At 47.2% G+C, this 24,320-nt stretch overlaps 2 protein-coding genes across 4 annotated transcripts in view; one reads left to right on the top strand and one right to left on the bottom strand.

Annotated features, from left to right (window-relative positions):
- Positions 1–10,702: 10,702 nt before the first annotated feature.
- CBLN1 (cerebellin 1 precursor) lies at positions 10,703–14,492 on the bottom strand. The gene is made up of 3 exons (XM_025852446.2): positions 13,856–14,492; positions 13,591–13,710; positions 10,703–12,356 (listed from the first exon to the last, which is right to left on the bottom strand). Exons 1-3 carry the CDS (start codon positions 14,117–14,119, stop codon positions 12,159–12,161), a joined length of 582 nt encoding a protein of 193 aa, XP_025708231.1. The 5' UTR covers positions 14,120–14,492; the 3' UTR covers positions 10,703–12,158.
- A 138-nt stretch (positions 14,493–14,630) lies between these two features.
- CUNH16orf78 (chromosome unknown C16orf78 homolog) overlaps positions 14,631–24,320 on the top strand; it is a 131,513-nt gene continuing 121,823 nt past the window's right edge. For all 3 annotated transcript variants that reach the window (XM_025852441.2, XM_073884384.1, XM_073884385.1), the window contains exon 1: positions 14,631–14,876. The gene's annotated coding sequence lies outside the window, so the exon portion shown is untranslated. The remainder of the gene's footprint in view (positions 14,877–24,320) is intronic.

Here is a 24,320-nt window from a genome sequence, read left to right as displayed (position 1 = left end):
TGGAGCAGTGGGTGTTATGCACAAACAATGAATCATGGAACACTACATCAAAAACTAATGATGTAATGTATTGTGATTAACATAACAATAAAAAATGAAAAAAATGAAAATAAAAAAAGAAAGAAAAACTAAAAGGAGTAGATATGGGGAGAAAAGATCAGATGCTCCATTTCAACATGTCATACCTGAGATATCCATTAGCTATGCAAAAAGTTGGACATAAGAGTCCTGGGGTTGGAATTGAGGCTGCGTGGCCCTTGACTTTCTGTGCTAGCTTTCAATTTTATTTTGGAAATCCTCCTGCACACACACACAACACACACTCTTCATTCTAGATGCTTCAGTGAAGAGACCCGCACTCTGACTTCACAGGGGAAATAAGATTTAGTTCTGACCAATCAGAGCCTGCATTGACTTTCCATAGAAATCAATTTAGAGATTAGCATGGAACCCCTTCAGAGCCAAAATACCATGAGAATTTTGCAAAGACTTCTGGGATGGAGAGTTTGAAGCAGAAACAATGAAAGGGTTGGAGCTTCTGCAGCTATAATGTGAATGTGAGGAATGAAATGAACTAAGCACAAGAAAGAGGGAGACAGAGACCAGGTGACCAGGTGATCAGGTACTAGTAATCAAATTATGCCTGAAGTAAACTTTGTCTCTCATACTTATGTCTCTATTAGGTTATGTGAGACACCAGTAAATTCTCTTCCCACCCACCCCCCAAAAATACCCCAGGTGGTTCTGATACAACACATCTATTGACTGGTATTTGAGAATAACTGTGGGATATACATGGTCCTTGCTACTCAAGTGTGGTCTGGAATTCATCACATGGAATTTTGCAAAGACTATTAGAATTGGAAAATTCTTGAAAAAGAGTCAATTCTAAAAAGCTTATTAGAATTGAAAATCTTAAGCCCCAACCCAGATTTGTAGGATCAGAAATTGCATTTTTTTAACTTTTACTTTAATTCCAGTTAGTTAACACACAGTGTTATATTAGTTTCAGGTATACAATACAGTGATTCAACAATTCCATACATCACCCAGTGCTCATCGAAATAAGTGCTCTCCTTAATCCCCAACACATATTTAACTCACCCCCTACCCCCATCCCCTCTGGTAACCATCTATTCTTTCTCTATTGTTAAGAATCTCTTTCTTGCTTTGTTTCTCTCTCTTCTTTTTCCCTTTTGCTCATTTGTTGTGTTTCTTAAATTCCACATATGAGTGAAATCATATGGTATTTGTCTTTCTCTGACTGACTTATTTTGCTTAGCATAATACTCTCTAGCTCCATCCATCGCATTGCGAATGGCAAGATTACATTTCTTATGGCTGAATAATATTCCACTGTGTATATATACCACATCTTCTTTATTCATTCATCAATTGATGGACACTTGGGCTGCTTCCATATCTTGGCTACTGTAAATAATGCTGCTATAAACATAGGGGTACATGTATCCTTTTGAATTAGTGTTTTTACATTCTTTGGGTAAATATTCAGTAATGCAATTACTTAATTGTAATGTAGTTCTATTTTTAACTTTTTGAGGAACCTCCATACTATTTTCCAGAGTGACTACCCCAGTCTGCATTCCCATCAACAGTGCACAAGGGTTTCTTTTTCTCCACATCCTTGCCAACACTGTAGAATCTGCATTTTAACAAGATCCCCAGATGATCTGAATGCAATAAGCATTGTTAGGCCACAAGGATTGTGCTCTCTCCAGGGGAAAAAAAGAGATATATTTGTGATATAATTAAATAACATTGGCAGGGTACATGGACAAAAATTGTCTCGGGAGCAATAATAATAACTACTATTTACTCTGCACTTACTATGTTCTTTGCCCTATTAAATCTTTCATAGGTATTACCTCCTTAATCCTAACAGAATTAAATATCATTGCTTACGTGATTTTAACAGATGAGAAAACCAAAGTTCAGAAACATTAAGCCCCTTACTCCGTTACACAGCCAGGGAGCAGCTGTGGTGGTAGACATCTACTGTTTTTATTCACCCACATGCTTTCCACCTTTTTTGGTACCAGCCGCCCCTGGACAGGCCTGCCTTTCCCCACCTCTACCTCCAACCTGGCTCCATACCTGGTCAATTAGCTCATTTTATTTCTCTGGTTAAAGAGGCTGGTTCTGACAATGCACCTGACTTAATTCAGTCTGAAATTCATCAGCTCTGGATTTTTTTTCTGGAGTTCTGGTGAAAAAGGGCTCTCTTCCTGATGGGGAAACCAGATAGATAGATGTAGGCCTGTGGAGCTGCTGGAGATAAATTGTCCCATTTGGGGGCCTGGAAATGAATCCAGATGTGAAAAGGGGCAGATCTCTGGTGATATTGTTTAAGCTGCCTGGACCAGCCACACCTGAAGTCAATCATCCTTGAATTTTTTTTTTTTTATTTAAGTTATGGAAGCCAATACATTATTTGGGGAAGGTGGCGCTAAGTGTGGTTTGAGCTGAGTTTCTAGAATACTGATGAATCCAGTGACAAAGGCAGCCCTCGAAACCAGCTCTGCTTTATTCAAAGGCTATTTCCTTAACCAGTACCCCCCACTCTACCCTATAAAGGAGGCTGAAACCCAAAGGTCATGAAAATTTACTTGGTCCATGAGGAGTCCACAGTGGTGTGGGAGGGAGAGAATTAAAGCAAACAAGACAGACAGCCAAGCCCTTCACCCTAATTTCTTATCCTTCTCTGTACTATACTCCCTTCAGCTGGGCCATGGGCAAGGCAGGCCCCCTGCCTGGGTTTCTGTATAGGACCTGTCCAGAACAGCCTGTGCTGTGCATGTGTGCAATGATTGTGAGCTAAGTATTGCTGCATAAATGTTTGATTGGCAACTCCAGGCTACCTGGATACTTCTGTGGTGGATATTCGGCAGGCTGAGCACATATATCTTTTTTTCAACAGTCCTGGACTCACATTGCTGCCATTTTTGCCCCTATGCTCCCTTCTCCCGTCTTGGGGTGAGTTAAGAAGCTGTCTTCTCTGTGTGCATATGATTCTCCAGCCCTCACTCTCCTCCCTCAGCACCTACCTCATTGCCCTTCTTTGCTCCAAGCAGAGTTACAGTTCTGGGAACAGCATCCAAGCTGCTTTTCACCCGTGCTCCAGACCAAGGTCCTTTACTACTCATTCTCTTGTTTGTGCTTATCTGTTGCAGAATAACTTCAGTGGGAAAAATTCAATAATCCACAGTTCACTTCAGTTTTCCCTAGCTCAACTGCAAGGCTAGCTGAATTAAGCAATTTTAACAACAGATATTAAGCAAAAGACTCACTCATTGGGCCTGTGGATGATAAGAGACCAATTTTCCAGCCCCCACCATTGACTTCAGGGCTTCCAGCATGCTTTCCCTCTGGATGGATATGACTTCTGGTAGGTGACATGTTTAGTGGCTCCCCTGAGCTTCTAACCGAGGAGAAAATGGCTTTGCCCTGATGGAGCAGAAGCCCTGATCTCTGGGAAATATGATTGGATGGCTGATTTGCCATTCAGTTGTTTGTATATGAATCAAACCCCTACCATTCCAGCTTCTGTTCCAAATTCTAAGGGTAAGGTAACACCAAAGACAGACTAGGTTCCTGTTCCAGGGAGGGAGAGACCGTATACAGGTAAATGAGCATTTTGGGGAGATGTAATGAAGCTCAGCTGGTACGAGAGGAAGCAGCTCAGTATTAGAGTTATCAGGGATGGCCAGCTGAAACATGAAAGAGGAGATAGCCACGCAAAGCTTGGGGATGGAAGAGTATTCCTTGCCCCCAAAAGATCAACACGTACAAAAGTTCTGACAGAGGAGAGAGCTTGGCATATTATAGGAACTAACAATGGAATGCAGTAGAGGGAAACAACAGAAGATGATGTTGTAGGGGTCAATAGGGACCAGATCATGGAAATCTGGCAAGCCACTACAAGAAGTCACAGTGCATTGTGAAGACACTGGATGGTTTCAAGCAGAGGATTCATGTGGTGTGGTTTGGTTTATGCTCGAGAAGCTCACTCAGGCTACTGATGGGAGAGAGAATTAAGAGGGAAAGAAGATTCATAGCATTGCTCCAAGAGCTAGTCACCACATAGTTTTCCTATTGGCTAAGCCTTGAAGGTAGAATTTTGGGAATAGTTTTAAGCTGGAAACTCAAAAGACCCCAACTACCATCCAAAGAATCTTGCATTTCATAAGCTTCCAGCTGTTATGAGATCCTAGAGGTCATCTAGTTTCAATCCTGGGGGAACAGACTTGCTTCTACCCTCAGCCTGGACCCCAGCTTCTCATGACAGAGACAGGGACACATTTAGGCAATAGAAGAAAACAGCTGCCAACTTTACAGCCTCAAGGAGCACCACTGTCACTCAGATTGATGCAGGAGATTATTTAGACCCACATGCGGGTGAACCTGCCAAGCAAGTTCCACTTGGCCAGCATCCAAGAGCCTAGAGGAGAAGGAAGGAAAAGCACCAGACACTCAGATGCCACGTGAAGGATGAGCTGTAAGCCCGCACCCACGGCTCAATTGGTATTGCTAACATGCCCTCTTCCTTGGCATCTTCAGAATAAGTAAATAATCCATCTACCTGAAATGAACTCCTCAAAAAGAGAGAAAGGGAGAGAGACAGAAAGAATTTGGAACATTTCTGAGACCTAAATTGACCAACTTTGATCAAGATGAGTTAGTAAAATAGCAGGCTCCACATCAGCTGCATATTTGGAGCCACTCAGTCATTATAAAATCATCTGAACTTCTCAGCACAAGTACACATTGGGGAGTTTATTTTTGAGTCTCTCGGAATACAAAGGAGAGTCTATCCAATACCAGATCTGGGCAGAGCACACAGCTTCCTTTTAAATGAGGAGAATGAGGTGCCCAGTTGCCTCTCCTTTGTTAGTAATTCCCTCTTCCCTCTTTGAAAGTTTCCCTGAAAGCAGGCAGTGATTTCTGATGATGGAAGAATAGGCTCTTGGAGCCTCACCTGAGTAAGCAGGTTGCTGCTGGCTAGAAGAGCATTCTAGAGAACTCTTTGTTGGGCTGAACTCCCAGCTGGACACTGGGTCTGAGGAAGGAGGAGGATTTGCGGAATCCTTGATTTTCTTCAGAGGAAACCAACTGAGCCCACTCCACCTCCATGGTCTGCAGCAGAACCCAAAGCTGTGAGGGGATTTCAGAGGTCATCCTGCTTTCAGCTAGAACAAAAACCCAGAGACCACATGGCTAGCCACAAACCAGGGTTTGCTGGGGAAATACCAGCTTCCTCATTGGCAAGGCACTGTGTGGCTACTGCCGACACCTTGCCACTATTCTGGCACCATTGAAAAACCTTCTGGGCTTTACCACCATAATCAAGGGCTTCAACTCCACCCATTTCCAGAGACTTCATGGCTTGATCCTGGGTTAAACAACCAATCAATCAATATTGAATCATATCATTAGGTGTTGGAGGAAAGGGAGGGTATTCCTGCCCTTTAAGGAAAATAAAATATGATCCCTGCCCTCTAAGGTGCGTGTTGGGGCTGGAGTAGGGCAACAGCATCAAGGACTTGTGCTATAAGGTCAACTCCAGACAACAGGTACAACTCCATTCCATTCTAGAATAAACGAAGCTGTCTGGGGTGATGGTGGAGATTTAGAGAGGAGCACCATGCCAAGCCTGCACTTCAGAATCATAGTCCAAGGAATCTCATTGCCAGAGTACTATAATTCCTCATCCATCCTTCCATCCATTCGATACACTTTTCATGCTGACCCTACTCCAGGAACTGTGTTAGGCACTGAAGATGTAAATTAAGCCAATAACAAGGTAAATACCTTTGCAGAGTTCAGTCTGGTGGATCAGGCAGATACACTCATGATGCCACCAGCAATCCCTCCCTTTGTCTGCCCACCCATTCATGTGTTCACTCACCCATTCACTCAAGGAACATTTATAAAGGCCTGACACTGTGCCAGGCACTAGGTGCTCTGTGGGGAACAATAGATGAGGGCTTATCCTTATGGAGCTCAGTGCCCAGCAGAGTTGTAGTCAGGGTGTCATCTGAATAGGAGAGTTCAGGTGGTCAGCAGAGAGTGAGGTCCGGGGGTCAGAGACAGCTGTGCATATGAGGTGGATGGAGCTCAAGTGAAGCCTTGAAGGTCAGAGGAGCCTGCTCGGGTCAGGCAGGGGTCAATCCCTTCAGTCGCTGGTCCCTCCCCTGCACCTCTTCCCTGACCTCTTCAGAGTTTAGCAAGATGAACAAAGACTTCCCTAGGCTCTGGGCTGTGACTACACAACCGGAAATCCTTTCTTTATAATCATGAAATTCTCCTTCCTGATTTCAGCTACACTGTGTCTTCTCACTACTGCCTGAAGTACGTTCCCAGTTAAAAGTGTTTTTCCAGTCGGAAGACCTAGCAACAAATTCAAACACCACCCATACATCTAATCTTGGCCTCTTCCTTGCTGTTCCTGCTTGCTGCTATTCCATGGTCAAAGCTGGGACTCCTTGGGGAGCAGGCTGAGCTCAGAGTAAAATGGGAGAGGTGAGAGCAAGTACAGGTGCCTGGGAAGGTTTTTCTGCCTGCACAGGGTCTGAAAGCACTTCCATGTCAGCATTCCTGCCACTGAGGAGAAGATAGAGGACTGAAGGATCTGGGAAGTTCCCCTGAAGGGCAGTTTCACTGGTTGGGTCCATGTCCTGCAATCACACCAGGCACAGTTTGGTTTCATTCATGACACCATCACAGACACCTGTTCTGTGCCAGGCACCATAGGAGGCGCTGAGCCAAGCAAGATGAATAGGATGCGGTACCCACCTTAGAGGGGCTCACCCTCTAAAGGGACACAGACATGGAAACAGGGCTCATCCCTAATGGGTAGAGCATTCAGACATACGACCAGAGAATATTCATCCATAGTGGCCAATGCAAATATATGAGCAACAGGGATGGAAATGAAAGACACTTAGGGAATACAGGTGTCTGTTCTCGTTATTGACTAGAGGGGGTGGGGAGAAAGGTGTGCAGGGAAAACAAAGGCTGTAGGATCCTAATTCTACCATTCACTTGCTCTGTGTCCTTCTTCCTATCTGGTTTTAGTTTTATCATTCATTTGATAAATACACAGATGTTCCCCTATATCCTGCTTCTGTGATAGGGTGATGCCCAAGGTGTCCACTGCTCCTTACTGTTGCTACCATTTATTCAGCACCTACTTATGGGTAGGGCTAGCGCAGGGCTGAGCATTTTCATACCTTTTAGCACAGTCTTCTCAACCACTCTGTTGTGAAGGCACTACTATCCCCATTTGAAATACGAGCAAACTGAGGCTCAGAGAGTGTGGATGTATCTCCAATGAGGAGCTTTGTGCCAAGAGATCAAGATACCTTTGTAATCGCCCCTGGGAAACCTTTTCCTCAGAATTTAATTGGCTCAAAGGGAGGTGTACCTGCGCTTTCCCTCCAGGCTTGACCTCCCAGTTCCAGGGCACTGCTGGCCTCCCGCAGAGTCAGAGTCGGTAATAGGTTTCAGTTTTGTTTGAAAGCCAGTGGGGGTGACAAGGACTGGACCAAGGGCACGCCTGGAGTTATATGGCTGGTTGTGGGGAGGCGGAAGGCTTAGTTAGACTCACCCACGCGTTTATGCGAAAAGATGTCTCGGAGCAAACCCTAGACATCTAGCCCACCCCTCTCACTTGGGAGTTGAGGGAAAAGTTCAGACAGGGAAGTGGCGGGGGGTGGGGGAGGGTGGGACGAGGAGAGCAGTCTTGGGTCGCACAACAAGCCAGGGGCAGAGTAGCAGGCCGCGGCCGCAGCGCATGGTGTCTCATCCTCCGCTTGGTCCGAAGGGGCCAAGGACCCCGCCTGAGCCATCAGGACCCCGCCTGGGACCCGCGGGAGAGTGCCGCCCCTTCGCTCCGCGCCCGTTTCCCCCCCATCAAGGCACAATTAAAGAATCGGATGAGGTTCCCTCTCCAGCTGGGTAATTATGTTCTCTTTAGGAGCCGGTCCACCCGGGTTTGGAGCATTAGCGCTCCAGCACAGCTCCGGGGGCGCGCTCCCACCTCTGGGGACGGTGGAAGCCGTGGCGGGCGTGTGAGCGAGCTAGGGGGACAGCGCAGGACCTAGCGGAGTCCGGCGCGGCTCCAGACAGCACACGCGAGTGACCCTGGCTTCTCGCCAGCGATCCCGCGCTGGCCCGGAGGCTCCCACAGGCACTCGGCGCCGCCCGGAAAACCCGGGCCTGGAAGTCAGGTCTGGGCTTGTTGGGTCCTAGAAACCTCCTGAGTCCCCCCCTTCCCCCCCCCCCCGCACCAAACCCCTAACACTGCTGCAGTCCGCAGGAAACTGGGGTTGGGGGCTGAGGGAGGGAGGTAAGAAAGACCACGCTGCAAAGAGGGAGGCCAGGAAGGGGTAATCACTCTGCTTCTCCGGGGTGAGGAAGGCTTCCAGGAGGCGGGAGAGGAGAAAGTAACCAAGATGACCTGGGCAGGGGAGGATTCTTTAAGACTTTTGAGAGGGAGGCTGAATGAGGGGGTGGGTGGTCCTTGAACCCCCACAGGCTCTATTCTGATCAGGTTTATATGAGATGAAAGCAGGAGGCACGGCCCAGATCTGAAAGGGCCTAGAAGGTTCTAAGCATTAAAGGGAACCGCGGTGAGGTGGAGGTTTTAGGATGGGCCCCCTCCCTAGCCTCTGGTTGGGGGCAGGGATGTAGTCTCTACTGAGCCGCTGGCCTTTTTTTCTCTATCCCTCTCAGTCCCCAACACACCAGTTAGGAGTACCTGGTTCCCTCTCAGCTGGAGCACAATTTCCAGATGAAGGTTGACTCACCTGCCTCTGGCACAGGTAATGATCACCCCCACCTCTATCCCAGAGGTGAGGGAGGTGGCCCAATTGACAAGTGCCCTGCCCCAGTGAGGCCTCTAACTCCAACTCTAGGTCCCTGGGGAGAGCTGTCCACATCTCCGCCCAGACTGATGGGAGGCTCAGGCCTGAAGATAAGGGTGGTTTAGGGGAGGGTGGAGAACACATTTCCCCTGGGGCTTCTGGGGCAGGACTGCCTGCTTAGCACTTCTGAGAGCTTGCTGGAGTGGGTACCACTAACCCCTGGAACCCACTGCAGAGCAGGAGGCAGGCCCAGGCCCAGGTATCTCTCTTGCCAACCAGTGCCAAACAAGGCCTGCTGGGAGAGCGAGGAGGGGGCAGTGAACCTTGGAAAAGCAGCTACAGAAAGGCTTCCCAGAGGAGGCAGGTTCTTACTTGAACTGCTTAGATCCCCAGAAAGACAGGATTTTGAAAAGTAGAGGAAAGAAAGGGTGCTTCCAACTGAAGCAAAGAAACAGCAGGTGCAGAGACATGAAGACAGGAGTGGGAGATGGGCTCAACAAATGGCGGAGGGAAGGGATCAGCAGTGGCTGGAGCCAGTCTGAAAAGGATCTCTAATGCCAAAATCAGACCTTTGGGAAGACAGGGGCCCTCCCTCAGCTAGAACCAGGACAGAATCAAGGGATAACTTTCCCTCTCTGTCCCTCTTGGGGCCCACTTGCTCCCTTCTGGTTCACCTTCCAGGCTTCAGAGCTGGGGCTCCAGGTGAGCCTGAGTTCCTGGATAGGCAAGCTTCCTCTTTGCCTCCACCCCAGCCTCAGGCCTAGCATTCAGGAGACTGCCCCCAGGAGCCAGATCAGTTGCAGGTGACGGCCAGGACTCATTAAACCCAGGCCAAAGAACTGCAAGCCTGTGTTCAAGTAACAGAGGATGGCTGGAATCTCAGAGCAGGAGGGACTCTTGAAGATTTTTTAATTCCTCCTTGTCTTTATACAGTTGGGCAAACTGAGGCCAGAGGAGGACTTGCCAAAGTCACCCAGCTGGAGCACAGCCTGGTGGTCCCAAAGCCTAGACAGACACGCTGGTGGTACACTCCCCAGGAGGAGGGGTGACCAACCACCCACAGCAAGCAAGCTGACTGGCATGTTAGGGGCTCTGCTTCCTTGGGTCGTGACTACCCAACCGGCAGGGCCCATGAGCCCTCATCCTAGGCGGAGAGGAGAGTACCTAGTGCACCTGGGTGCGTGGCTGGCGGACTGGCTGTTCAGGAACAGAGCGGTTGGATGGAGCTAGTTCCGCCGAAGACTCCAGTTCTCCGTGATCTCCCCCTCCCAACCAGAAGAATGCGGAGAAAACATTTTTTAAAGTGTCCCTTTTTAAAAAGAATAGCTTTTCTTTTTAAATCTCTCTAGGGTTCAGGATTGCACCTCATCCCCACTTCCCTGGGAACTGGCTATGGGGAGAGAACTGTGGGATAGATAGAAGCACTCCTCACTCCTGAAGTCCCTAGCTATCCCCCTGGGGACCCCAAACCGCTGGGGCTTCGGAGAGCAGGGTTAGGGCTGCGGGCCCCCTGGATTGAGCGCGGAGGTAGAACAGGTCCGCGTTTCAAGGAAGGCCGCGTGCTCGGTGAATTTCAATCAGACGAGCCGCAGGAATTACGAGAAACATTGCTTACTGTGCTATTATTACCCCTTCTCTCCACCCCCCAGGAGCCAATTAAATTCACCCCTGAATCTCGGCTAGGAAAAAACTTCTAAAAGGATCAAAGCCAGAGGTGCTTATCCAGGCCCAAACTCTTGCCCCAGGCCTTTGGCAGGCACCCGCTTCCTGGCGCCCGACCTCCCCGCTGCTGAAGCGACTGGGTCATACTTCCAGACTTAAAACGAAGTCGTTTATTTCAGTTTTGCTTTCACATTATGTTCCGATACAATCAAAACTCCTGGACGAACCTCTTGAGTGAAAGTCCTGCATTGAGCGCAATCACAGGTCCTGGGCGCCCGGGTAATACGGCGGGCGGACTCGGGATTCAGAGGCGGTGGTATAAAACATTCGCTGCTTCGGGAACTGTGGGGCGCACGGTGGGGAAATCCAGGGGCAGAGGCGTGGGAGTCGTGCCGGCTCCTCCAATTGGGATTCTTCCTGATGCATTTGGACTTTGGAAAATCCAAACTTCGCTTCCAGGCCGGTAGTGGCGCCGGGCCTAACAAGATTTCGGCCAAAGCAGGGAGCACAGGCGAATGCTGGGCTGGCTCTAGACCTGGCGCAAAAAGGAGCGCAGGCCGGCTTCGCAAGGTTGCGCTCGAGCCCCGGCCTTTCTCGGGCTGCGTTCTCACCAAGGGTTGCGTTTTCACCAAGTCGACTTCCCGCGCCTCTGAGCCTCGCCCTTCCACAGCCCGCCCCCAAACCTCGCAGCTGGGAAAGATGCGGAGTTTAGAAAGCTGTTCCAGAAAAATAAAAGTCCCACTTCAACCTTATTGGGTTAAAGCAAAATTAAATCTCGGCTATTCACACGTATGTTACAGAGGACAGGGAAGCGTCCGGAAGAACCTCCTGGCATTTACTGGAGCCACAGAACACGAGGGCATTGACAAGCATCAAGACATCAAGCAGCCTTAGATTTCACGATCACTCCGAATAGGACATAGAAATACGGAAATACAGCCAGTTTCCACTGGGAAGAGTTCTTTGAATACAAATGATATATATTTATATATATTTTTGAACCAGTCACCCCTAAAGTGAGTCCCTTCTCTGCTAACAAGCAGCGGAGGACACAAAGTATCTTCAGCTAATTAAATCTTGAGCGGTGTTTTAAGAGCAATATTTGCCAAATTAAAACTACCTCCCCCATTCAAAACAAAACAAAACAAAAATCTTATTCCCTCTCCAAACTAAAAAGAGGGGAGAGGCATATTAGATTTCAGCAGGTGGAAAGATTCAGAGGGGTCTGAGGAGGAAGATATTTCACATTATACAGTGAAATACAAAGTTTCGTTTGTATAAACTGTAGAGAATAGGAACATGGGGGTAGAAACAATGACAAGGCAGTCTCTCTCTCTTGATTACTTCCACCGGAATGGGGGAGACGAGTTTATTTTTGGAAATGGGAGTGCGCACAGCTAAGCGGAATTTACTTCTCCTAATGAGGAAACGGACAGAGTAGTCCGACCACCCGCGCGCACCTTTTACCCGGATACAGCTGGGTAACATGTAGGAAGTTTCAAGTCGTGCCGCTTTCTCATCCTCTCAATTTCAGCCTCTTTCTCATTCCCCCTCCTGCCTTCCTCCTGCCTTCGCCCTCTCCCTGCCTCCATTCCGGTGGCGATGAGCCAGTCAGAGGGGAAACACCAGGAATCCGGAGAAGGTCGAGTACTTCCAGCCCCCCATCAAGTTCCCCCGCTCCAGCTTGAGGTATGCTCGGTCGCCTTTCTCCATCTGGATTAGAACTCCATTGCTGGCGGCCTCCCGGGTCACGTCCTGGTCACCAGCAAAGGCTGAAATCACTGGCCACCCGTTTAACATGAGGCTCACCTGGGAAAGAGAAAGGCCTGCTTCAGAGGAGCAACCTAGGCGGGTACCGAAGCAGCGGTAAAGACGCGAACCTTTGGCACTTGGCTAGCAGCCATAAAGGCCTGGGAACATGGTGGAAAGGGGTGGGGGTAGAAAAAGGAGCTTTGCTGCTTACTGCTGAGGGTCCAATGGGGCGAAAGACAGCCAAACTGGGTGACAGGAAGGGCCTGCCCCCCAAAAGACAGTCACTTTCATTCTTTGAGCGTGCCAAGCAAATCCCGACTGCGCTCTTTTATCCAGTTTAATGAACCCGTAGACGGTTCAGGTGCCCTGATACTTTTACCCCCCCCCCCTTCAAAGAGAACTCAGGCAACTGGAGTTTCTGGGAGAACAAACAAACAAAAACCCTGGTTCCTCCTGGCCCTAGCTGCCTGGAACTGTGGAGACAGAGTGGAGAAGCTGGGCGAGGGTTCTGGCTGATGAGAAATTTCACCAGTGCTGCACTCTGTGCTTCATCCCCAAACCCAGCTCAATTCCTATCCCAGATCCAGCCGTGCCACCACTGCCTGCTTTTGCCCTTGCCGTGGCATCAGCAGCCAACAGCCCAGCGCCCTCTTCCCAGCTGTGCATTCTGCCTTCTGTATCTGCCCAAAGGAAAGCTGGACACCTTCGGGAACCTGGAAAGCCCGTGCGTGCGGGCTGGAGCGCGGCTGGAGCCGGGAGGGAGTAGCACTACACCCCCTCCCTTCTTTCTCCACCCTTCAACCGCCAGGGCTCAGGCGCTGGTGGTTCAAAAACCCAGAGTCGGTCCCCAGAGGGATGCCAGGAACCCCCCTGAGCTTGGTGCTGAAGGCACCCAGCTTTCGAGCTGGGACAGGGGATGGGGATACTGTCTGTGGTGCTGAAGGCGAGGGTCGCAGAAAGCTGCTGGGAAGAGGGAACTGTCTCTGATGCTAACCAGTAACCGCTATGGGAAATCCCTGCAGTCCTGTCGAAAAGGCGGAGAACCTCTTTGGAGGGGCCCAGAAGGTGAAGGCAGGAAACTGTGTGGGAAGGGGACTAGGTTCCAAGAGACGGCTAAAGAAGCAAGAAACAGTTGAAGCCACAGAACTGTGAGGCCCCTCTACTCGTCCAACCAAGCAACCCCAGGCACATGCTGCTGCCCCTTCTATCGCCCACCCCAATACGGCCCGCTCACTCCTGCGGCTCATAGCCCCCTACGGAGCCGGGGCCCGACCCTGAGGTGGTGGCTGACCTGAATGGTCTGTCTGTTGTAGACTTTAACCACGTGGAAGTTAAAACTGTAGATCCCTTTGCGCGGGGCGATGAAAGTGCTGCGTTCTGAATCAAAGTTGTTCCCGATGTTCACTAGTACCTATAAAGAGACAGGAACGAAGGGGAGTAGACAAGAGTCAGTCCCGAACTCCTGTCCCCGAGCCTCTGCAGAGCCGTGGAGTGTATTGAACACCAACCTTCCACCTCTCCCCCGCCCCGCAAACCAGTCTGCATGGAGCACTCACCTGGTCAAAGTAGATGATCATAGTGCGATTACTCATCTCGGACGGCTCGTGGTTGGTGCTTCTGATGGCAGAGAAAGCCACCTTGGCGCTGCCAGAGCGTACAGAGATGCCCAGAGCTGTGCCCGTGGGATCGGACGTGGGGTTGGAGTCGCACACCACCAGGCACTTGCCTTCCAGCACGATGGGCTCCGTCTCATTCTGCCCGCGGGCCGGGCCCGCCAGCCACGCCGCCCCCAGGAGCAGCAGCTCCACGACGCCCAGCATCGCGACGCCGGCGCCCACCCCGCCCCCCCCCCCGGGGGCTGCTTGCGCCAGCCGCCCCCCCCGCCCCAGCCCCACTCCGAAGCCCCCTCCTCGGCTCCGTTCGAAGCTTCGCAGACGCCGCTCCGGACACTACTGCTCTTCCTTGCACTCCCAGGCAAGCGTGCCCCCCGCGCGATGCTCCCGGAGCCCCGCCCGGGCCTCAGGGGTGCCGCGGCTGCCCGGCCGTACTTGGATGCATAGCCGCTGCCGCTCGGTCCCCGCTGCTTCCGCCGCCTCCTCCTCGCACCCGCCGCTGCCGCCGTCGCCGCCGCTCTGAATTATTGATGCAGCCGGCGCAGCAGCCGGAGCCGGCGGAGAGCGCGCGCCGGGCACAAAGGCGCGGACCGCCGCCTGGCCCCGCCCCCGCCGCCTCCTAGCCCGCCTCCCTCCACAGCTCCGCCCCCGCACCGGCCTAGGCTCCGCCCCCCAACCAATCCTGACGCGCCGCGCTCCCCGCTGAGCCAATGGCGGCACTGTCCGCGCTCGGCCACCTGACCCCGGGCGCCGTTGTTATTAGGCGCGGCGAGGCGGGCGGCGCGCGGCAGCAGGGTTGGGCTCTGGCCGGGAGTCGACTGAGGGAGCGAGGACTGGGGGCGCGCGCGCGCGCCCGTGCCCGGACTGTCCGCCGCGGCCGCTCGCTTTTTCGCCTCCCTCCTCATGCCAGCGTCTTATTCAGCCCCCTCAGCCCTTCCACCCGCCTCCAATCGCCAGCCCGCAGGTAGGAGGCGGTGCGCGCGCCCAGGGTCGGGAATAGAATCAGGGGCGCGTGAGGAGCCCGTGTGTGGGCGCGCGGGGTGGGAGGGGAGCGCCCCCCAGCGGGCGCAGGCGCTAGGGGCAGCCGGCGCGCGGGTGAGCTTGGGCGAGCGAGCTGGCCGGGCGGCCGGGCTGCAGGGCGCGTGCGTGCGCGGCGGGGCGGGACGGGGCGGGGCGTGCTCGGTGGCCTCGGGGGGAGGTGCAGGTGCCGCGGTCCGGAGCCCGCTTGCTGGACTCCGGGCGAGTCTCAGCGCCGCCTCCCCAGCCTGCGGCCACCGCGATGGGGAGTTCGCCCAGCCGCCCTCGCCCGCCTCTCAAACCCCCTTGTCTGTGGGCCGTGGAGTCCCAGCGAGTGTGCATTCCTTCCTTCGTTCTTTTATTCGGGATAGATCATTGAACGTGTACGAAGTGCCAGGCACTGGGCCGGGCGCTGAGGATGCCGTGGTGAGCCGAAGCAGACGAGGCCTGCCTTCGTGCCTCTTACAGTCCAGCACACTAGGCAGTGACAAGTACAGTGGCGCCGCACGCAGTCTCATTTACCTGATCGCATTTTCTCTTTTGCACTTACAGGTTAACATTGCATGAGTATTTTTTATGTACTGTGCCCCTTTACTGCTTGTTTAATCCACGTGTACCTGCACATCAAGCGTTGCGTGTAGACGTCAAGTCTTGTGATTTATGGGCAATTTTTCAAGACTAATTTTGACCCTACAAGAATTTTTGCCTCACGCATTGACTCAGAACTTTACACACACACGTAATCACAAACGGGGAAGCAAAAATACAGTTTTGTTAAGTGGCAGGCAAAAGGGAGCTGCGGAGAGGGGAAGGGGAAGGGTTCGTTCCAGCCCGAGGAGCCGGCAGGCGGAGACCTGAAGGCTGAACGCAGGCAGTTAACCCGGCGGAAGCAGAAGGACGAGCGGACCTCTCGGTCGCGTCCAGAGCAGAAGCGCCGGCTCCGGACCCCAAGCAGAGGCGGGTGGGGATGCTGGCCAGCGGGGCAACTAGCGCTGCGGTCACCCCCGGGCGACCTTGAACCTGCTTGTGCAGCGGAGCCAGAGCGGACGTGCGGCAGGAGGCGGCCCGGCACAAGCCCGGCGATCTGGCAAGATCTGGGGGCGCAGACTGACTGCACTTCCTTTCAACATCAGGGTTTGCCACCAGTGGGGTCTGCCGCCCCTAGGGTACGCGCTCCCCCACGCGGGGAAGCCTGTCTCGGAATCGCCAGTAGCCGCGCCTTTCAGCTTCTCAACCTCCCTTTGTTTCTTTGAGACTTTGCTAGCTGTCTAAAGAATTACCTGGGGGGAACCCCATCTCCGACACCCGCCTCTGTTTGGAGGCCTGCCAGGGTCACTGGGCTTGCCAGGAGAAAGGGAAAGGGTAGGGAAACAGGCAACAATTTTACTTTAAATTAAAATGACACAAAAATATTTTTTTCAACTCCAATCTTTTTGAGACATCCCCAGAAAGCGTTGCCACCAGCGATTACACCTAATGTGAGAACATGAACTAATTTAAGAGGTGAGGGCTGAGTAATGAGACTGCATCCAGTATAGCGGCCACCCAGGATAGCTGGCGGCTGCGGCGGCGGAGGGTCCCTGGGGAAGCACTCACGCAGAACCTACGGTATACTCTACACTCAGTCATTTCACAGATCTTTCCTGAGGACCAGCCCTGTTCGGGAAAGCCTGTTTTCATGGAGCTCACAAGCCGGACTGAGATTACCTGGAGGGGGTCTGTGGCCAGCTCCTTGTTCCTCTTCTCTTCATGGCGAGGCTGTAGCAGGGCAGTGCCCCAGCCTGAACTGCCATCTATATGCCAGTGATGCCCCATCTTGCATTTCCTCTCTCCGCCTCTCTGCAGCCCCGGCCTGTCGTCCTGAGGGCCTGCTGGACCTTGTAGCTTATGTACCCTACAGGCATATTTAATTGACCCACACCTTGTCCCCTTCCTTGCCTCCCGAACTCTGCCCCTTTCTTCTTCTCCTGTTCCAGTGACAACAGCTGCACCCACTTGGGACCCCCCCCGCCCCCGACATCTAGTTTGACTCCATCTCTGTCCTATTGTTTGAACCATTCTCATAGGGCTACCTATTGGGCATTCATTTGTCTGGCCTGGGCTGTTTCAGGAGCCTCCTAATTGATCATTGAGGGATTAGTGCAACAATTGCACCCTGGCTTTGCTATATGCTGTTTATCTTCCATTTGATGACTATCTATTGAATGACTTGAGATACGTAACCTCCGCTTTTTTTCCCATGCAAGTGAGACTTCTGTGGTCACCAGATTTCAGACTGATCACTCTTCTAGCATTCTCCATCCCTTTTCCACATAGTATGTGTTCAAAAAATAATGAATATTAATTTAATGTTAATAGGTATTTACTTTCCTGAGTTGTGGTGATTACATGAGATAATATGTATAGGGCGGAAAATCCATTAGAAACCTCAAAAGCAGTCGTGTTTATTTTTAGCGTTGTCTCATTTTAGACCCAGGATTCTTTTAGCTGCAAATGAGGAAGCAGATTCAAACTGGCTTAAGTATAAAGGACTTTATCTGGTTAACGCAAAAAGCCTACAAGTACATCTTGCCAGTGGCAACATGGCTGGATCTGCCAGTCAAGGTTATCAAGATCTGTTTTCTGGTTTTGGCTTCATTTTCAGATAAGTCATTTCCTAATGATAGCTCCTTAGATGCTACTATCAACTTAGTCCTAGCAAGAAAGAGAGATGACTTCTCAGGTCTCAGGGCTCTTCTTATAGGGGCAGTCTGAGTCGCTTGCCCCTTTCTGAACATAGAGAAGGGACTGTTCTCCTGAGTAAACTTTGATTCAGGTGTCTTCCTCCGAAAAGGCATTTGGTGTTAGCTGCACACTGTCTAGACTAGGGGGGTTCTCCAAAGGAAAATTGCAGAAGGGATGCTGGGCAGGCAGAAACAACACATGTCTATTTTAGTCTCTCACCAAGGGTCAGCTGCAATGTATTTCACCCAAAAACAACAGTGATGAAGACTGATACGGTAGCCAAAACAATAGATGTGTTTGTCTTGGTCCTTTTGGATCTTTAAGACGTCAGCTAAACAATGAAATGAGACGCTGTCAACCATGGCGTTACTTAAGGGTTAGCTTTGAAGCCTGGATGCACTTTGAATGGTAGAGCCAGATAAGTGTAAATAATTAAGTAATTGTAACATTCTATTCTAAAAGGTTATTTTGATAACATTATGTTGGAATTGACTTTTTTCTATTCATTTTTTAGGCTCCTAAAAAGATAAAATTTTCATTTCTTCGTGGATAGACACCTAGAATTCTTCATCATTTATCGATTAATAAAAACAAATGGAAATTTGAGAGAGAACATCCAAAAAATAAAAAGATTGAGTTAGGTCATATTTGAAATTTAAGACTATAGGTTTTAACCTGTTAAGACTCTTCAGGTGTTGAAATATTGGTAAACTATTATAAAACCGTTGATCTGAAGCTTTTAAAGTAATGTATTGTAGAGATTTAGGCAACTACAAGATTGCAAATAATGAATGTATACTGTTGCTCTTATATCCTTTACCTGCTGCTTTAAATTCAGCCTTCTGTTTCAATGAAGTAAAAGGTTTATTACCCTTCACTGCATTCTGAATTTCCCACCACAGTGCATTTTGAGACATGAATATAATGGCTATCTTGATCCCATTCACCCCACACACTTGGAAAAAAGGAATCCCCTATTTTTAGAATAAGGGAGCATTTTCAGGAAAGGGGAAATATTTTGTCATTGGATGTACAATGAACTCGTCCTTTTATTAAATCAAAATGTATTCTCTAGTATTTATATACATCAAACAGCATTTTATCTCTTAGTCCTGTGGTTCAAAGGCCCAAACAGTATAATTCACTAGTATTTAGTTGATTTGCCCATAAAGCAGAAGAGAATGACTAGTTTGTTCTGACGTGTTAAGTTTAGGATTTCAAGGGTCAGGGTCATTTCAAATTAAAGCTCGGATCTATACTATATAAAATATAAAAATGATTCTAAGTTGTACCAAGTATGAAATAAGATTTTAAATTTCACCCAAACCTGTCTTCCTGGTATGTCCTTATTTTTTTTTTGCCGACTCAGACTCATTTTAAATGCCGCATTTTTGCTGTTTAAGTTTTAAAAGTTGCATTACAAAATAAACTTTAAAATTGGACACTTATTAAATGCAGGATTACTTTTTAATGAAGAACAGTTTTGTGGTAACGTTTTAATTCCTTTTAAAAAAACTTGGATCTTAAAAAATCAAAGAATACATTCACAATATATTTAGCTTTTATGTATGTTAATACCAAACTCTGCATTTTCTAGCCTCTATTCTGAGGGAGAGACTATGTGTCTTCTAAATTGAGAGATAGTAGCACCGTTTTTAAAACAATACCTGGATCTGCTGTGGTATGTGCTGGTAAGAATTTTATATGAAGCTGTTGTTCAAGTACATGCCATTAAGGTCAAAGGGAAAAAAAATAGTGTAATCCCACAGAGCTGCTCTTGAGAGAAAAGTCACATAAGTAACATCAAACAGTAGTTGGAATTTTTCCAAGAAGTAATTATCTGTGTGCTTTTGGGGTAGTTGATTATGGGGACAAACCAAGGTTTGGCCAATTCAGCAAACATTTATTGAGTGCCTGCAATGCACGAGACACTGTTTTAGGACCCGTGGCTACTGCAAAGATGAATCACATATGCTTCCTGCCCTCCAGGACCTTGTTTCGTGATAGTCAGAGATGAGTACCTGGAGAAACTCCATTTAAGACTTCCGGATATACTCAAAAGGCTTCTTAATAGTGGGACTATCTGTGTTCTCATGTGGTAGCTTTGATTATTCTCTGTATTTGTTTACATTTATCCTATTAATCAGAAGACATGCAAAAATTACACACACACATGAAATTAATAGATTAGAGAACATTCAAACAGGTATCTCATGTATGTAATTCACATGCATTTGACGTTTGTCGAAGAAATGGTGAGTGTTGTCATCATTGGTGGGTGGCTGGGTTAACATTTGGAAGAAGTTATCAGCAACCTTAATAGGGATCTTAGGGAAATTTCCTGGATTTTGCATTCACTGACAGTAGTGTAGACTTCCTATAGCTCAGCGTGCTCTCAGGATGGGGTCTTAGAGAAAGGTCTGTTTAACTGGAGGACTCTGAACCACAGACTTCTGTGTTACCAGGAGGTAAACAAAAGGAAGAATTTAAATAGAACTTGAAGGGGGGAAATGCAGAAGAAAAAGGACTTTTTGTTTTTTATTTTTTAAAATTGAAGTGTAGCTGACACACAATGTCACATTAGTGTCATAAGTATAATATAATGATTCGACAAGTCTCTACATTATGCTGTGCTCAACCCAAGTGTAGCCTACCATCTGTCACCATACAACACTTTTACGGTACCATTGATTATATTTTCTATTCTGTACCTTTTATCCCCATGATTTATGCATTCCATAACTCAAAGCCTGCACTTCCCACTCCCCTTCACCTATTTTTCCCACCTTTCTCCCCTCTAGCAACCACCAGTTTGTTCTCTGTATTTATGGGTCTGTTCCTGTTTTTTGTTTGTTTGTTCATTTGTTTTTCAGATACCACATATAAGTGAAATCATATGATATTTGTCTTTCTCTGATTATTTCACTTAGCATAATACTGTCTGGGTCCATCCATGTTGTTGCAAATGGCAAGATCTCATTCTTTTTTATGGCTGAGTAATAGTCCATACCTACGTATGTGTGTGTGTGTGTGTGTGTGTGTGTGTATGTAATGGAGTACATATATATGTGTATACATATGTGTGTGTATTACATTTTATTTCTCCATTCATCTATTGATGGACACTGAGGTTGCCATATCTTGGCTCTTATAAATAATGCTGCAATAAACATAGGGGTGCCTATATCTTTTTGAATTAGTGTATTCATTTTCTTTGGGTATATATCCAGTAGTGGAATTACTGGATCATATGGTATTTCTATTTTTAAGTTTTTGAGAAACCTCCATACTGTTCTCCACAATGGCTGCACCAATTTACATTCCCACCAACAGTGCAGAAGGATTCCTTTTGCTCTACATCCTCACCAACACTTGTTATTTCTTATCTTTTTGGTACTAGCCATCCCGACAGGTGTGAGGTGATAGCTCATTGTGGTTTTAATTTGCATTTCCCTGATGATGAGTGGTTCTTGTGTCTGTTGGCATTCTGTATGTCTTCTTTGGAAAAATGTGCATTCAGGTCCTCTGCCCACTTTTAATCTGATTATTTGTTTAGAGTTTTTGTATTTTTGCCCAAAATGATATTTTCTGGTAGCTTTCTTAGAAATTAAGTCAGAGGAGCATGCTTAGTTTTGCTCCTTTGCGTCAGACCTCAGTGATACGTGATTGGGCTCCCTAGTTCTGTGCTCTCCTACTGCTCTGCCTTCTTCTTCCTGTTCTTGCCCCTAGAAGCTGATTCCTTCTAATTGGCTTCTGTTTTGGCCAATGGAAGTATAGTATAAGCAGAGGATCAGAGAGAAGGGGAGAGAAGAGTTGGAATATTTCTTCCTGCCCTCTCCCTGCATGAGTGCAGGTAGTATGAAAAATGACCCTGAAAAATCTCTGGTGGTAGCTTCCCCTTTTCAGGATTGTAGCTCCTACTCAGTGACCCTTCCTCCTCTCTTGGTCTTGAGCTTTCATGCCAGGAGCGTTCTTCTTCCCTTGTATCTTCTGCCTGAGGATGGGGGATTTGCCAATCCCCGGGTTCTTAGCATCCCATGTTGATTCCCCTGACCCTGCCAACACCTCTGTAGGTTGTCCCTTCATTAAAAATCTTTCCATTTGAACTATTTGAGTTTAATTCTGTTTCCTCCTGGGATCTCAGTGATACACTGTACCAGAACAAAACCTTGCTTCACCTTCAGAACCAACAGATTTGATACTTTTTATCCTCTTGTGGAACCATTAGTTGTTTAATTATTTGTTGATTCATAGAAAATCACTATGAATTAAACCCTAATTTATTACAAAAACAGATTAGATACATGACATGACCAAAGTTGTGTATTTCAAACAAAACCATTCATGTCAAGTTTTAAAAATTAACCTCTGGTAGATGTAATTATGCTATTTTCAGAATATTAAAGTGAAAATATTAAAAGAAGTATTCTTTAAAGTAGCAAATGCTAAATCACAAAGTAAATTACATCCTATCCAACTGCAGTACAAGAATATGTTAATATCTTGAGAAAAATACAGTATTATTTTGTAAACTCATAAAGCTCTTTTGAGTTTTTAAAATGTGAAACCTTACCAAAATGTGTTTTATTGTTGGGAAAATACGACAATTACTGCTATTTACTTTTTAAGCTTGTAAACTTTGATCTGTGCATATTCTCAACAAATAAGATTTTTATTGTTAGATAACATAGGTAATATTTTCAATTTTAAAATACTGGATTGAAAGGAAACCATGATAAAGTATATTTCAATATATAGTTACTAATGAGGGAATCTTTTTTTAAGATATATATATTTTTAAGTAATCTCTAGGCATAATGTGGGGCTAGAACTCACAACCCCAAGATTGAGAGTCACATGCTGTATGGACTGAGCCAACGAGGTGCACCCTAGTCCGTTTAATTTAATTATTTCATTTATTTTCACACCACTGCCCAGTATTGGTTGAGGTCCTTACCAAAACAGTGTAAATGCTAGTTAGGAAACATAAAGCAATTAGAAAGAAAACTTTGGCAAGTAAGTGGCAACAAAAGTTAGAATAAATTTAATGAAAATATCTATTAAATCTTAGTGTTTACTGATCTAGAAGAACAGCCCAGTTGAATTACTATTTCCTCCGGTTGTTGTAGTAACATACTGTACAGTATAACTGTTTTTAAGTATCTATAGATGTACTGAAATTTATCTATGGTTTTGTTACTATATTATAAAATTTCATGAATAGTCCATCCTCACTTACTATGAAATTGATCCTAATAATTATGCACCAACAATACCAAGATGACAGGGTATTACTGCAGTGAAACTTCTATGGCCTTTTTAGATAAATAAATATCAGAATTTTGGATCTTTAACCTGGGGAGTCTTGTTTTTTAATTGAGATGTAACTGACACATAACATTATATTAGCTTTAGGTATACAACATAATTATTCAATATTTGTTACATATTGAGAAATGATCACCAGAATGAGTTTAGTTAACATCCATCACCAAATATGGTTATAAATTTTTTCTTGTGATGAGAACTTTTAAGATATTCTCTCTTAGCAACTTTCCAATACACAATACAATATTATTAACTATAGTCACCAATGCTATACATTACATCCCCAGGACTTATTTATTTTATAACTGGAAGTTCGTACCTTTTGACTCCCTTCACCCATTTTGCCCACCCCTCACCATGGAGTGTCTTGAACCTTAAATGTTGAACCTTAATTTTTATCAAGTTAGCTGCCTACATTTTACAAATTGGGCCCCGGGTAGGGTAAGCTCCCTGAGACAGTCCATGCAACACAGTGGTACTTGTGTTGGCTCTAAAATCAGAATGCAAAGCCTAAAACCTCATGCCCATGCCTAGTAGGCAAGAGCCCTTTGATGAGCTGTAAAACTCTCTGTGGTTTAGTTTTCTCATCAAACGAGTAGGAATAAAATAAACATCTACCCTAAGGGCTGATTTTAAGGATGGAATGAGATAATCCACATGATTAGCCTGAACCTGGCACATGCTATCCAATCCATGAGTGCTACTGCTCTTCTCCTGCCTGGGTGCCCAGGTAGAAGGAATGCCAAAATTAGAACCCCAGGTGCAACGACATCCACTGCCGCAGGCTTGCTCCAGACTCATGTTGAGGTTGACTAGGCACCCACCTAGTGGTTTTTCTTCTGTTGCTGCACAAAAGTTCAGGCAATAACGTCTTTGTTTGATTTTGGTAGATATATTCCATTGAAAGTCCTCATGCCCAAATTTAAAACAAAGACAATTTATCTACCCCAATAACAATATACACAATTGACCCAGCTTCACAAACACAGCATGCACCAAATTTATATTTTCTGTATTTATTTATTCATTCAACTAATGTGTGTTGACCACCCGCTATGTGACAGGTATTTGATGTGGGGATCAGGGATATATCAGTGAATAAAACAGAAGACTTCCTGCCCTCTATGGAGGATATCTGGGAAGAGATTTGATTTTGTGGCAACCATGTTCTTCTCACTGTTAAGAATAAAGCTAAATTGACCCCATCTCATTGATGCACACAATTATGAAACTAGTTTCTTTCTGTGAAATATCCTTAAACATCCCAACTCAGGAGTTAGCAATTTTTAAAATGACATTAAAATTTTTTTCATTTCTATCTTGGAATTTAATCATAAAA

This window comes from Callorhinus ursinus, unplaced genomic scaffold (assembly GCF_003265705.2).
Source record: "Callorhinus ursinus isolate GAN/ISIS: 27379988/994484 unplaced genomic scaffold, GSC_fseal_2.0 scaffold56, whole genome shotgun sequence".
Classification (NCBI taxonomy): Eukaryota; Metazoa; Chordata; class Mammalia; order Carnivora; family Otariidae; genus Callorhinus; species Callorhinus ursinus.
This window is presented reverse-complemented; position numbering and strand designations above follow the sequence as displayed.